Source organism: Hyperolius riggenbachi, chromosome 8, assembly GCF_040937935.1.
Source record: "Hyperolius riggenbachi isolate aHypRig1 chromosome 8, aHypRig1.pri, whole genome shotgun sequence".
Taxonomy (NCBI): domain Eukaryota; kingdom Metazoa; phylum Chordata; class Amphibia; order Anura; family Hyperoliidae; genus Hyperolius; species Hyperolius riggenbachi.
In genome coordinates this window covers 25828542-25843598 of record NC_090653.1, presented here as the reverse complement: position 1 = coordinate 25843598, position 15057 = coordinate 25828542, and the positions used below count along the sequence as shown (strand labels likewise).

Below are 15057 nucleotides of genomic sequence, written 5' to 3'. Positions count from 1 at the left end.
GCCGGCGCTTCCGTATGGCTGGCGGGATGTTGCGGCGGGTGAGCGGCGCCAGGCGGAGGCGGAGGATCGCGTCACAGATGACGCGATCGCTCCACCCATGCCCATACAAGGACCGCCGCCAATTGTCAATACGGCGGTCCTTGCGGCGTCCACTTCCCGGCCGCCAATTGTATATACGGCGGTCGGGAAGTGGTTAAAGAGAACCATAGACGAAGCACCCTCAGGTATTTTACCATATATAACAGTGGGGACATTAGAGAAAACATCTACCCTGCTGTCTGTTTCATTCTTCACTGCTCAGTCTGCTTGTTAACAGCCCTGATAAAATCCCCCTCTGAGCATTCAGTCTGGCTTTGCTCAGGAATCATTATAGCTGAGTCTGTCTTCTCTGATGTCTTTTCAAGCCCAAGCTTGCCCTTTCTTGCTCTGCTATAATGACTCAGCTATAATGATTCCGGAGCAAAGCCAGACTGAATGCTCAGTCAGGGATTTTATCAGGGCTGCTAACAGGCAGGCTGAGCAGTGAAGGATGAAACTGAGAGCAGGGTAGGAGTTTTCTCTAATGTTCCCACTGATATATATGGTGAAATGCATGAGGGTGCTTCGTCTCTGGTTCACTTTAAGGCTGTTGCCTTTGATTTACAATTTGAGCCACTGACCAGAACTTGGATCCCAGATCAAGCCAGTAGGTAAAATAGTAAGGAGTCTTTAGGGCTAGGCTCCCTAATGATCCTGGTCACCCGTGAAGGGCACCCTAAGTAGCCACAGCGCTGAAGCACTTTGAGTCCACCAGGAGAAAAGCGCAATAAAATGTTGTCTTAAATGCTTGTGATGAGCCATGTGGGAAGGAAATGTAACTCTAGAATTATCACCCTCCTTTACATCTCTGTATCCACCTACAATGGCATCAAGTTGGGTGCCGCCTCCTCCTGGCATAGGCTCCTCCTCCATCCGCTGAGCCAAGTGTCGCGCCCCATAGAGGGAGTCCGTCTCTGACCATTCCTCAAACGCCTCCTCTCCGTCCAGGAATAAGAGCTGCAGGGTGACTGAGGACCCCTGGGGGAGATTAGAGAAGCGGATTAAAGTGGACCTGAACTCTTGCCCAGGACAGAAGGAAAACAGAGAAATGTATCCTGTATGTATATAGAGAGTTTAGCCTGTCTAATTCCCACCCTCATCTGTGACTTATCACCAGTGTAATTTGATCTCTCAGTTGTGTCCCTGGCTGCCTCAGCAGAGCAGCTAATTTGTGAATACAGGATGTTAACCCTATATCTGCTTCCCTGAACGCATTAGTAGACACACTGCAGATGTATTGCAGGATTTATCAGTTGTAATAAATACATGTATTTCTTTAAAGGTTAGTATGTTGTTGCTTATTTATTAATGTATTTATGAATATATTATTCAAATAAGTGTGACCATAGTCTAAGTCTTACTCTCACCTCCACTTGAGCCACCAATCTGTGCATAGCTGCTTTCTGCCCAATCAGCCACCCAGCTGTTACCAGCTTCTTTCTCTGCACAGTCACCCAGCACTTGCCTCCTCTGCCCAAACAGCCGCTTAGCACCTACCCCCTTCTCTGTACAGTGCTCTTTCTCTGCACAGTCACCCAGCACTTGCCTCCTCTGCCCAAACAGCCGCTTAGCACCTACCCCCTTCTCTGTACAGTGCTCTTTCTCTGCACAGTCACCCAGCACTTGCCTCCTATGCCCAAACAGCCGCTTAGCACCTACCCCCTTCTCTGTACAGTGCTCTTTCTCTGCACAGTCACCCAGCACTTGCCTCCTCTGCCCAAACAGCCGCTTAGCACCTACCCCCTTCTCTGTACAGTGCTCTTTCTCTGCACAGTCATCCAGTACCTGCCTCCTCTGCCCAAACAGCCGCTTAGCACCTACCTTCTTCTCTGTACAGTGCTCTTTCTCTGCACAGTCACCCAGCACTTGCCTCCTCTGCCCAAACAGCTGCTTAGCACCTACCCCCTTCTCTGTACAGTGCTCTTTCTCGGCCTGCATAATCGCCCAGGATGCGGACATCAAAACTACACAACACCTTCTTCTGTGTCTGGGCCAAGTTTAAACAATTAGCCTGGGAGCACACTTGCATTGGCAATTCCGTAGGCATTTGTTCTGCTTTTGCAATCTTGCACAATTTTTTGGGATTGCAATAAAGTGTATTGCTGTCGGAAACGTGTGCTCCGCACTGCAGAAAATATTCCGCCTTTGAAACATGAGCGACTGCAAACCATGCGCGACTCCCAAGCCTAATCAATGGCCAGTGCGGTGTTGCATGTTTTGCCATGTGTGGTGGTGCGAGCTCAATTCTGATAGGTGTGCTTCCCGCCTTACAGGCAAAGCTGAAATCTCCTCCCTCAAATGATGTCTTTGCAGATCTTGCAGCTATGGAGGAAGCTGCACTGCCAGCCAATCACATCCTCCCTCACCTTGTTCTTGTGCTGCCGCAGTCGGATGTCCAGTGAGGTCACCACCTCCAGGATCAGAGCGCACGGTACTGCAGAGTCTGTGGCCCCGATGAACACCCGCCCCTGCCGATCCGGGGGGAACCATTTGGAATCCAGGTGACAGGCCAAGACCACTCGGCGAGGAGCGGAGGGATCCAGCGTGGCTATAACATTTCCAAAGGGCAACGTTCCTCGCGGGGTCACCGAATCAAACTCGTCAACATCCACCGACCACCCAGCTGACAGAGTCTGAAGGTGACCAGAGATGAGCTGCAGGGAAGGGAGACACAAACACTTCACTGACTGAGGACATTACTGCCACCTGGTGTCCATACATATAAACCAATAGAAGTAGGACCGCACACCTATGAGGAGTGGTAGCTGGTACAACATAAATCCGACCAAGACGATCGTTTTGGGGCCTGTCTGGTCCCCTTTGTCAAGGCTAGGACAGACAAAACATGTATTGTCTGCCCCAGCCTTGACCAGGGGGCCCGGATAGGCCCCGAAATGATCGTTGGTGTTACGGTCAGATGTCGGTATGTGTATGATGGAACAGTCAATTTACACAGTTCCTGATGCAGTATAAGACTGTGTGCGGACCCCGAGTTCAATTCTACATACGTATAAACCACACATCTACACACATGACAACCAACATATACAACAAATATATGCAGGTGTAACATGGACACATGGACATAGACAAGTTTCGCTATACATGCAGCTACACCTGTAAATACATATAATCACAGTTGTATAAATATATAAAAGGCACATGTTAACACATAAAATACACACATCAAGGCCTGGCAGCCCTGCTGATCTATTTGGCTGCAGTAGTGTTTGAATCACACCAGAAACAAGGATGCAGCTAATCTAGTCAGATGTGACAAGAACATCATAAACATCTGATCTGCTGCATGCTTGTTCCGGGTCTATGGCTAGATTAGAGGTAAAGGATCAGGACAGCCAGGCAACTAGCATTGCTTAAAAGAAAATGAATATGGCAGCCTCCATATCCCTCTCACTTCAGTTGTACTTTAATGAATTGTGAAGATCAATAACCCAGCCCACTCCATGAGAGTCACCAGTTCTCAGTGTGCTGTGGTGCTGCTGCCAGGCTATGACTTCCAGTACAATCAGCTGGCAGTAATGTAAGTGCAGTGACTGACGGCAGAATCCTGGTAAGCAAACAGCAGATCCTGGTGTGCATAAGCTTATATCTGTGTCATGGGCACTGTGCAATCACAGCAATGTATCAGCAGGATCACAGGTGCAAAAATGGCCACTGGGTAATCCAGCACAGTCAGCCAGCCGGCAGGTTCACGTGTGGGTAATCCAGCACAGTCAGTCAGCCGGCAGGTTCACATGTGGGTAATCCAGCACAGTCAGCCAGCCGGCAGGTTCATGTGTGGGTAATCCAGCACAGTCAGCCAGCCGGCAGGTTCACGTGTGGATAATCCAGCACAGTCAGCCAGCCGGCAGCTTCACATGTGGGTAATCCAGCACAGTCAGACAGCCGGCAGCTTCACGTGTGGATAATCCAGCACAGTCAGCCAGCCGGCAGCTTCACGTGTGGGTAATCCAGCACAGTCAGCCAGCCGGCAGGTTCACATCTGGGTAATCCAGCACAGTCAGCCGGCTGGCAGGTTCAAGTGGGGGTAATCCAGCACAGTCAGCCAGCCGGCAGGTTCACGTGTGGGTAATCCAGCACAGTCAGCCAGCCGGCAGGTTCATGTGTGGGTAATCCAGCACAGTCAGCCAGCCGGTTCACATGGGGGTAATCCAGCACAGTCAGCCAGCCGGCAGGTTCACATCTGGGTAATCCAGCACAGTCAGCCGGCTGGCAGGTTCAAGTGGGGGTAATCCAGCACAGTCAGCCAGCCGGCAGGTTCACGTGTGGGTAATCCAGCACAGTCAGCCAGCCGGCAGGTTCATGTGTGGGTAATCCAGCACAGTCAGCCAGCCGGTTCACATGGGGGTAATCCAGCACAGTCAGCCAGCCAGTTCACATGGGGGTAATCCAGTATGACAGGCCTGCAGGTCAAAAATTCACAGTGAAGCCTGATGCAGCAGGGGGTGATCAAACTCTCCTTCCTTGCATGTACGGTATATTCTATCTACATGAGCCTAAAATAGGGTTTGTAAGTATAGCTCCGCCCACACTGGGCAGCCAATAAGTACCAAGCATGCATTACCAATCAGTGCACCGTACCATTCTATCCAGTACAGAGAGGTTAGGGTAAAGTGGCGGCATCTTCAGGCCACCACAAACTCACCTTTCTAACCAGAAGATTGCCAGAACTCCCCGGCACCCTCTCTATCAGCATGGGCTGGATGAAGGATAGCCAGAGACGCTTCGTGTCGATCTCAGAGACGACTTGACGTAGGTGTTGGGAAGAGAGAGCCTTGTTCTGAATCTAGATCAGGAACAGACAGGGAAAGCCAATCACTATAAGCCTTATAAACCAGATTCTAGACCGCCTACAGGGACACTATGGCGAAAAATAGTAAAATTTAAAATAAGTGCGAACACACACAAAAAAGAAGTATGTTTTTTTTCCGGAGTAGAATGAGCCATAAGTTACTTTTCTCCTATGCTGCTGTCACTTACAGTAGGTGGTAGAAATCTGACAGAAGCAACAGGTTTTGGACTAGTCCATCTCTTCATGGGGGGATTCTCAGCAAGGCTTTTATTCTTTATAAAGATATTTCCCTAATAAGGATTTAAACAATGATGCTGGCCAGCCTCCCTGCTTGCTACACCATTTTTTGGCAGTTGGACAGAGCAACTGCCATTCACTAAGTGCTTTTGAAAATAAATAAATTCCTGAGAATCCCCCCATGAAGAGATGGACTAGTCCAAAACCTGTCTATTTCTACTACCTACTGTAATTGACAGCAACATAGAAGAAAAGTGATTTATGGCTCATTTTACTCTGGAAGAATGTACTTCTGATTTGTTTATGTTTGCACATATTTAAATTTTTTTTGCCATAGTGCCTCTTTAAGGTAGCCATACATCTAGTGATGTATGGGCAGATTCGACCAAGAGACAAATCTCTCTCTAATCAAATCTGATAAGGAGAGAGAATGTCAGCATCCCGTAAACACCACAGGCCGATTCCTGATCAATTTCTGCATGACATCCGCCGCTGTCCCCTAATGAAAAATCCTCCCGATGCCCAGTGTAAAGTATATATTACCTGTCCACAGCCTGCGCTTGTCCCCTGCTGGCTTACGGGATTCCCTCCTGCATGCACGCGCGCCCCACATAGTTTCCTAGTAAGGGCGCGCGTGTGCGACGTCAGACGCATGCCCTTATTAGGAGACCATGTGGGGGTGCATGTATGGACAGGTTGATGTGCCAGGAGGCTGCGGACAGGTAATGTATACCTTTCACTGGGCATCGGGGGGGGGGGGGGGGGGGGAAACGACACATTTTGCATGAGGGGGGACAGCGCCTGGGGGTTTCGTAGATCGTTGCGAAATTGCACGCCGTTCCCACAAGCTGGCCCAACGTCTTGCAGCGTGCGCAATCAAGAAAGCGACCAATTTTCGACCCAAAATTGGTCGCATTGTCGGTTGGGCCTGCACTTGGCGGCACAGATTTTTATCCAATTCGATTAAAATAATCGAATTGGATGCTCGATCGGCCGCCAAGTCACCTGATGTATGGCCACCTTAAAACCTAGTTACTATATATCTCCCCCCAACACCCAATCACTCACTCCACACCAAAATCTGTAGGGAAAAAAGTGCCCAATTTGGGTACTTATCTCGGGAGAGAGTACCCTCCCCCATCCTCCTCCACCGTCCCAGCACTCACTCCGCAAAAAAACCCAAAAAACAGTCAACAAGGCTTTGTCGACGTCTCACCATGTGCAGTAGTACAGACCTGCTCGGGCTTTGGTGAGAAAAGCTGAACCCGATCGGGTCCGTGCCCAAAATGGATTAAAGTCGACCTGAACTCTTGCACAGGACAGAAGGAAAACATAACAGAAATGCACCTTGTATGTATTTAAAGAGTTTAGCCCGTGTAATTCCCCCTCACTTGTGCCTAATCACTAGTTGTAATTTGTCCCTCCCATGTCACATGACTGTCTATGGCAGATAAACCCATTTGAAAGCACAGGCTGTAGACCAGGGGTCTCAAACTCACGGCCCACGGGCCATTTGCGGCCCTCGATACAATATTTTGTAGCCCTCGCCACCAAAAGCTTCCTTATAGTTCGCTTCAGTGCTCCCAAGTAATCTGCCGCATCCTCGACGCTAAACGAGGGCTGCAGAGCCCCCGAATCGCCCGGGGGGCAATCCGCCGGCATTTCCTGGAAGGGGCAGAGCTTTCAGCTCTGCCCCTCCTGACGTCAATCGCTGCACGGATTGCCGCCTCTGAGAGGGGCGGGCAGAGGTGGCGATGCGCCGCGATTGTGAAATTTCTTATGCGGCCCAGCCTTATCCTGACTTTGCCTCCTGCGGCCCCCAGGTAAATTGAGTTTGAGACCCCTGCTGTAGACAATATGTCTGCTTCCATGAATCAGGAAGTAGAAACTGTGCAGATTTATTTTAGGATTTGCATCAGCTGCAACGAAGAAGTGTTTTAAAGGTTATTATGGTGTTGTGTATCTTTTAGAGCAGAGAGGAGGTCTGAGTTCAGGTCCACTTTAACTACTCAAGGACCGCGTCACGCCGATGGGCGTGACCGTGGTGGCAGCCCCAGGACCGCCTAACGCCGATCGGCGTAAAGTCCTGAGGCTAGATTTTGCAGGAGATCGCGCACACGCTGCGCGTACATCTCCGCTTGGTAGGTGGAGCTCAGCTCCGCCTTCAGTCTCCCATCGGCGATCGCCACTCGGAGACTTTCGCCGTCTATTTACTGCGTACAGCGCTGCGATCTAAGGCAGCGCTGTACAGGGGAAAGTGGTGTCACTCGGCTATCCCCTCCAAAGGGACAAAAGCGATCCGCTGTGATCGGCTGAAGCCTATCACAGCTGATCGTGCTGATTGGCTGGCGGGGGGAGGGGGGGGGGGAAGAGAAAAAAAAATTGTAAAAAACATTAGAAAAATAAATAAATAAAGATTTATAAAAAAAAAAACCCTGGGGTGCGATCAGACCCCACCAACAGAGAGCTCTGCTGGTGGGAAGATAAGGGGGGGGGGGGGGGGGGAATCACTTGTGTGCTGTGTCGTGCGGCCCTGCAGCGTGGCCTTAAAAGCTGCATCTGCCATTTTTGTGAAAAATGGCCTGGTCTTTAAAGGGAAGGTTCAGGGAGGGTGGGTAAAAAATCAAAATCAATTTCCACTTACCTGGGGCTTCCTCCAGCCCGTGGCAGGCAGGAGGTGCCCTCGCCGCCACTCCGCAGGCTCCCGGTGGTCTCCGGTGGCGCGCCCGACCTGGCCAGGCCGGCTGCCAGGTCGGGCTCTTCTGCGCTCCAAGTCCTGGTACTTCTGCGTCCCACGCCGGCGCTCTGACGTCATCGGACGACCTCCAGGCTCTACTGCGCATGCGCAGTAGTTCTGCGCATGCGCAATAGAGCCCGGAGGACGTCCGATGACGTCAGAGCGCCGGCGTGGGACGCAGAAGTACCAGGACTTGGAGCGCAGAAGAGCCCGACCTGGCAGCCGGCCTGGCCAGGTCGGGCGCGCCACCGGAGACCACCGGGAGCCTGCGGAGCGGCGGCGAGGGCACCTCCTGCCTGCCACGGGCTGGAGGAAGCCCCAGGTAAGTGGAAATTGATTTTGATTTTTTACCCACCCTCCCTGAACCTTCCCTTTAAAGAGACTCCGTAACAAAAATTGCATCCTGTTTTTTTATCATCCTACAAGTTCCAAAAGCTATTCTAATGTGTTCTGGCTTACTGCAGCACTTTGTACTATCACTGTCTCTGTAATAAATCAACTTATCTTTCTCTTGTCAGACTTGTCAGCCTGTATCTGGAAGGCTGCCAAGTTCTTCAGTGTTGTGGTTCTGCTATGAACTCCCCCTTCCAGGCCCCTCTATGCACACTGCCTGTGTGTTATTTAGGATTAGAGCAGCTTCTCTCTTCTCTCTTATCTTTTACAAGCTGGATAAATCCTCCTCTGAGCTGGCTGGGCTTTCACATACTGAGAAATTACAGACAAGGGCAAAGCTGTTTGCAGGAAGAAAAGAGCAGCCTGAAACTTCAGTGCATGAGAGATGCAGGGGGAAAGAAACACACATCAAAAGGAAGGGTGTATACAGCCTGCTTGTGTATGAATGTATTTTCTATGTGTGGACATACTGTACATCAACCTACTTCCTGTTTTGGTGGCCATTTTGTTTGTTTATAAACAAACTTTTTAAAACTGTTTTTAACCACTTTTAATGCGGCGGGGAACAGCGAAATTGTGACAGAGGGTAATAGGAGATGTCCCCTAACGCACTGGTATGTTTACTTTTGTGCGATTTTAACAATACAGATTCTCTTTAACCACCCTGGCGTTCTATTAAGATCGCCAGGGCAGCTGCATGAGGGTTTTTTTTAAATTAAAAAAAAACTATTTCATGCAGCCAACTGAAAGTTGGCTGCATGAAAGCCCACTAGATGGCGCTCCGGAGGCGTTCTTCTGATCGCCTCCGGCGCCCAGAATAAACAAGGAAGGCCGCAATGAGCGGCCTTCCTTGTTTTGCTTAGATCGTCGCCATAGCGACGAGCGGAGTGACGTCATGGACGTCAGCCGACGTCCTGACGTCTGCCGCCTCCGATCCAGCCCTTAGCGCTGGCCGGAACTATTTGTTCCGGCTGCGCAGGGCTCAGGCGGCTGGGGGGACCCTCTTTCGCCGCTGCTCGCGGCGGATCGCCGCAGAGCGGCGGCGATCGGGCAGCACACGCGGCTGGCAAAGTGCCGGCTGCGTGTGCTGCTCTTTATTTGATCAAAATCGGCCCAGCAGGGCCTGAGCGGCACCCTCTGGCGGTAATGGACGAGCTGAGCTCGTCCATACCGCTAAGGTGGTTAAGGGGTGGGGGGTGAAAAACTTGTGGCCCTGAAGTGGTTAAAGGACCACTAGCGTGAAAAAAGTAGGCAGTTAAAAAATGTGACAGATGACATGTTTTGGGCCAGTCCATCTTTTTAAGGGGGGATTCTCAGGGCTTTGTTTTCAACAGCATTTCCTGAACAACAGTTGCAAAATCCAACTGACATAATAGTGTGCAAGTGATTAGGGAGGCCGGCTGGTATCTTGCTATTTTGGCAGTTAAACTACTGTTCAGGAAATGCTGTTGAAGATGGACTGGCCCAAAACCTGTCATCTGTCACATTTTTTAACTGCCTACTTTTTTCACGATAGCGGTCCTTTAAGATGAAATGGGGTTCTAGACAAGATAGCAGTTTTCCCCTCCAGCAACTACCTTCAGCTACTGCCTCGAACATGCAACTATCCTAAGGGAGGGAACACTCATGCAGGGCCTTTTTCCCATGCAATTCCCAGGTCTCTGTAGGCTCAACTAGACAGGCTCCCCCATCCAGTGGCGTACCTACGGGCTGGCGGCAGGAGAGACCCGCTTCGGCTGACACACCGGAGACCTCCTGCAGCCACCCGAATTCAGAGTTTTGCAAGTGGAAGGAAGCCGCGGCGTGCCAATAACTCACGTGCTGCACCGCCGGAGTCCAGCGATGTACGACCTCCTCTCAGTGCTCCCCCTAGTGCTGGCATGCCTTGTAATAACGTGATGCAGGAAGACACACCGAACGCTTGGGGAGAGCTGAGCGCTGACAGGACGACGCATCATGGACTCTGGCGGTGGAACAAGCGAGTTAATGGCACGCCGCGACTTCCTTTTGCTCACAATACTCTGCAGTAACAGTTAGTGTTGGGTGAAGGTGGGCAGGGGTCAGGAACCTTTTTGGCTGAGAGAGACACATTTTAAAATGTATTTCCGTGAGAGCCATACAATATGTTTCAAACTGACACAGTGCGCATGCGCAGCAGAGGGCTCACGTTCCGTTGCCATGGTGATGTGTATACAGTTGATCCTCCGGGAAGCGGAAGTGTCAGACACGTCTTCAGCAACATCAGTGATTTCCCCAAGAGCCAGACAGGAGAAATACAGACTAACAGCTTGTACAGTTAGCTAGCTGACTTGTGGGGGTGATTCACTTTGTAGGGCGAGATCCCTGCACTTTGGCCCAATAGTCAAGGGAGAGGCAGCCTATTGGGCCAATCAAAGTGCAGGGATCTCGTCCTACAAAGTCACTGGACCTGACAGAATCCAGAGTGGGACAATTGGAGCGACTGTTAGTTTTGGGGTAGCGCGAGTAAGTTAGTAGTGCATGCTACAGCAGGAGCGTGCCGACTTGTTATTTGCGCTGTCACACTAAGCTGCGCTGCTTGAGCAGTGTAGCTTAGTGAATTAACCCCTAATTGTGAGACAGATGTAGCCATCAAAAGAGTCACATCTGGCTCCTGAGCCATAGAGCCAGCATACACACAATATACACCTGTGCAGGATAAGCCCCTCCCCATACAACCAGCACACACACACAATATACACCTGTGCAGGATAAGCCCCTCCCCATAGTGCCAGCACACACACAATATACACCTGTGCAGGATAAGCCCCTCCCCATACAGCCAGCACACACACAATATACACCTGTGCAGGATAAGCCCCTCCCCATACAGCCAGCACACACACAATATACATCTGTGCAGGATAAGCCCCTCCCCATACAGCCAGCACACACACAATATACACCTGTGCAGGATTAGCCCCTCCCCACACAGCCAGCACACACACAATATACACCTGTGCAGCATAAGCCCCTCCCCACACAGCCAGCAAACACACAATATACACCAGTGCAGGATAAGCGCCTCCCCATACAGCCAGCACGCACACAATATACACCTGTGCAGCATAAGCCCCTCCCCACACAGCCAGCAAACACACAATATACACCAGTGCAGGATAAGCCCCTCCCCATACAGCCAGCACGCACACAATATACACCTGTGCAGCATAAGCCCCTCCCCACACAGCCAGCAAACACACAATATACACCAGTGCAGGATAAGCCCCTCCCCATACAGCCAGCACGCACACAATATACACCTGTGCAGGATAAGCCCCTCCCCACACAGCCAGCATACACACACAATATACACCTGTGCAGCATAAGCCCCTCCCCACACAGCCAGCAAACACACAATATACACCAGTGCAGGATAAGCCCCTCCCCATACAGCCAGCACGCACACAATATACACCTGTGCAGCATAAGCCCCTCCCCACACAGCCAGCACGCACACAATATACACCTGTGCAGGATAAGCCCCTCCCCATACAGCCAGCACACACACAATATACACCTGGGCAGGTTAAGCCCCTCCCCATACAGCATACACACAATATACACCTGTGCAGGATAAGCCCCTCCCCACACACCCAATATACACCTGTGCAGGATAAGCCCCTCCCCAGCTCACCGCGCCTGCTTTAGGGATCTCTCTCTTCGCCCCGCCCTCCCCAGGGCTGGGCCAGAAGAAGATTCCGGCTCCTGTCAGAAGCGCCGCCCCCAGCAGCAGTCCCGGGAGTCGGGTGATCGGGCTCCCGCCAGGAGTTCGGGGGTTGCGGGGAGCGCGGCGAGGACACATCAGGGAAGACAAGCATGACTGATGGGATGCGGCCAATCAGAGGCAGAGGGCGGGGCAGCACCGGCTACTCACAGGTCAGGGCGGAGGATGAGTCTGCGCGAGGCCAGCGGACTGACCAATAGCAAAGCAAGCCGTACATAACATCTCCAGTCACACCGCTCAGGGGCGGGGCCTGCACTGACAGCTCAGCGCTGTCGCCTGGCTTGATTGGCTGTTACAGGCGGGATGTGAAGCTCCCGGCGCCATCTTGAGTACTGGAGTTTTCTATGCAGTGTAGTACATGCATGCTCCATACTGCCTTTTGTATATCACTGCCTGTATCATTTTATTACACATACATACTAGTGTTCCTATATATTATATACTGACATGACATACACATATAAATACATAACCAATACACTGTTGCACTCTTACCCACTAGAGCAATTTTTTGAGCGTTTAGGGAGCCATTCAAAACGCTAGCGATTTCCCTAAACGCTCAGCTAATGTTAATGGATGGGCCAAATTCCACTGGAGCGGCTGTGATTACCAAAATCGCAAACACAGGACATACAGCATTTTTAGCATTTAGCGTTTCTGCAACGTAAAATATATAAACGCTGGCGAAATCGCTCGTCAAAACCTACACAGAGAGATTTTGCTAGCTTTTTTACATTACTGCACACTTTAAACAAAAATTAAAACTAATTGAAAGGACCAATCAGAATTAAAACACGAATCGCTACACGATCGCTGGCAAAACGCTAGCACTTTTTAAAAATTCCTACCAAAAACACCAGAAACCGCTCATGAAATTGCTTACAAAACAGTCATTAAAAACGATTGCGATTAGTGATAGCGTTTTGTAGTGGGTTTCAGGCCTTACCTCAGGAGTAGTTAGTCTCTCTGAATAGTAGCGCTGCTCATTTCCTTGCTATAGTCTCTCTGGATAGTCCAGAAGCTTCACCAATCCTCCTGCGTTATCCCAGTGCTTGGTCCCTCTGAACATATTGGACAAGAGCTTGTAAAATATGCTCCTCCTTGGCCCCGCTCTCCCCATGTAGTCTGCGCATGCGCCAGGGCCGGGCCGAGACATAGGCTGGAGAGGCTCCAGCCTCAGGGCGCAGTGTAGGAGAAAAGGGGATACATGAGAGGCTCCAGCCTCAGGGCGCAGTGAAGGAGAAAAGGGGATACATGGGAGTGACTGCAAGCCAGATAACTAGATATTAAGGTGTCGGGGAGGTTGTGGGCCCTGTGGAGCCTCTTAGTCTAATAGCAATCAGTGTGTGACGGCTGGGGTGGGAGGGATGGGGAGGGCCTCTTAGTGTAATAGCAATCAGTGTGTGACGGCTGGGGTGGGAGGGATGGGGAGGGGCCTCTTAGTGTAATAGCAATCAGTGTGTGACGGCTGGGGTGGGAGGGATGGGGAGGGGCCTCTTAGTGTAATAGCAATAAGTGTGTGACGGCTGGGGTGGGAGGGGCCTCTTAGTGTAATAGCAATCAGTGTGTGATGGCTGGGATGGGAGGGATGGGGAGGGGCCTCTTAGTGTAATAGCAATCAGTGTGTGACGGCTGGGGTGGGAGGGATGGGGAGGGGCCTCTTAGTGTAATAGCAATCAGTGTGTGACGGCTGGGGTGGGAGGGATGGGGAGGGGCCTCTTAGTGTAATAGCAATCAGTGTGTGATGGCTGGGGTGGGAGGGATGGGGGAGGGGCCTCTTAGTGTAATAGCAATCACTGTGTGACGGCTGGGGTGGGAGGGATGGAGGGGCGCACTTTGGTGTCTCAGCCTTGGGTGCTGGAGGACCTTGTCCCAGCTCTGGCATGCGCTGCACAACAGAGCCGCATGGCTTTTTCCTCCATGCGCCAGTGGCTTTGTTCTATTGCCATGCGTGGGCCGTACTCGCCTATGCCCAGTACAGGGAATCTCACACAGACAACAGTGCGTCCAGAAGAAGCTCCTGGGCAGCAGCGGTGAGCTGTGTGAGGATCTGGGACGAGACAGGTAAAAAGGGCGCCATGCCTCCGAGGACATTTGGACGCCTCCATAGGCTGTAATGCAAATTACAGTTACAGAGGCCACTTAGTGAGTAATTTGGGCAACGGCAAAAGACGGAGCCCAAGTTACAATAAAAACTGTAATTCGGCCACCTGCAAGAGATGGAAGCTGAATTGTGTCTTACACCCACTGTCATGGCCCCTTGTAGGGGGAATAGTAATTAACTGCCTTATAACTGCTCCGTGCCGATTAGTGTGACCAGCGCGACAGCCCCAGGACCACTCCACGCCGATTGGTGTGAATGGCTCTGGGCGGAGATTGCAGGGGATCACGCGCGCATCTAATAACATCGCCGTCTAATAACCCTGTACAGCGCTGCGATCTAAGGTAGCACTGTACTGGGGACAGCCGTGTGACAGGCCCTCTGTAGGCAGGGAAGTCGGGTCACTAGGGGGGTTTAAGACCGTGGTCCTCAAGAGGTTAACAACACCGCCGGGAAATTAGCCACAGCAGGGTGAGACATTTTTCCGCTTCACCCTGTGCCCAGATTTCCCGGCACCCTTTTTACATGTATGCATCTAGGAAGTCTCTGGCCCATCCAAACACTAAAGTAGTCAATCTGGAACCGTCCCGTTCTGGTAAACCAACGCCAAGTACCAGTTGCGCCGTCCCAATTCCATATCTGTGCTATTGTAACAGCCAGGAGACTTTGTCCCTCAGTCTAGTAATTTGGTGGCTGAGCAGGGGTACCACATCTGACATTAAAGAAAATCAGTGGCGGATTATGACCTAAAAAAAAAAAAAATATCTATAGACCTATTAGGTAGAACATACACGTCAAACTCTGGCCCTCGGAGCCATTAAATTTGGCCCTCAAGTGATTTCCCCACTTTGCATTATGTTTGGCCCACTCTAGACCACCAGGGAAGCTATATTGGAGGTGAAGCCCTACAACACCAGAAAAGCCATATGGGGGAGGGAGGGGAAAAGCACTAA

At 51.1% G+C, this 15057-nt stretch overlaps 1 protein-coding gene across 2 annotated transcripts in view; it reads right to left on the bottom strand.

Annotated features, from left to right (window-relative positions):
* QPCTL (glutaminyl-peptide cyclotransferase like) overlaps window positions 1-12143 on the bottom strand; it is a 62878-nt gene extending 50735 nt beyond the window's left edge. Inside the window, exons 1-4 of one of the 2 annotated variants that reach the window (XM_068250129.1) lie at window positions 11914-12143; window positions 4745-4885; window positions 2445-2732; window positions 901-1056 (exon numbers count right to left, since the gene is read on the bottom strand). In XM_068250129.1, coding sequence (XP_068106230.1) covers window positions 901-1056; window positions 2445-2732; window positions 4745-4885; window positions 11914-12081 — 753 coding nt within the window. In that variant the 5' untranslated portion in view covers window positions 12082-12143. The remainder of the gene's footprint in view (window positions 1-900; window positions 1057-2444; window positions 2733-4744; window positions 4886-11913) is intronic. The other variant, XM_068250130.1, reaches the window with a different exon arrangement.
* Window positions 12144-15057: the final 2914 nt, after the last annotated feature.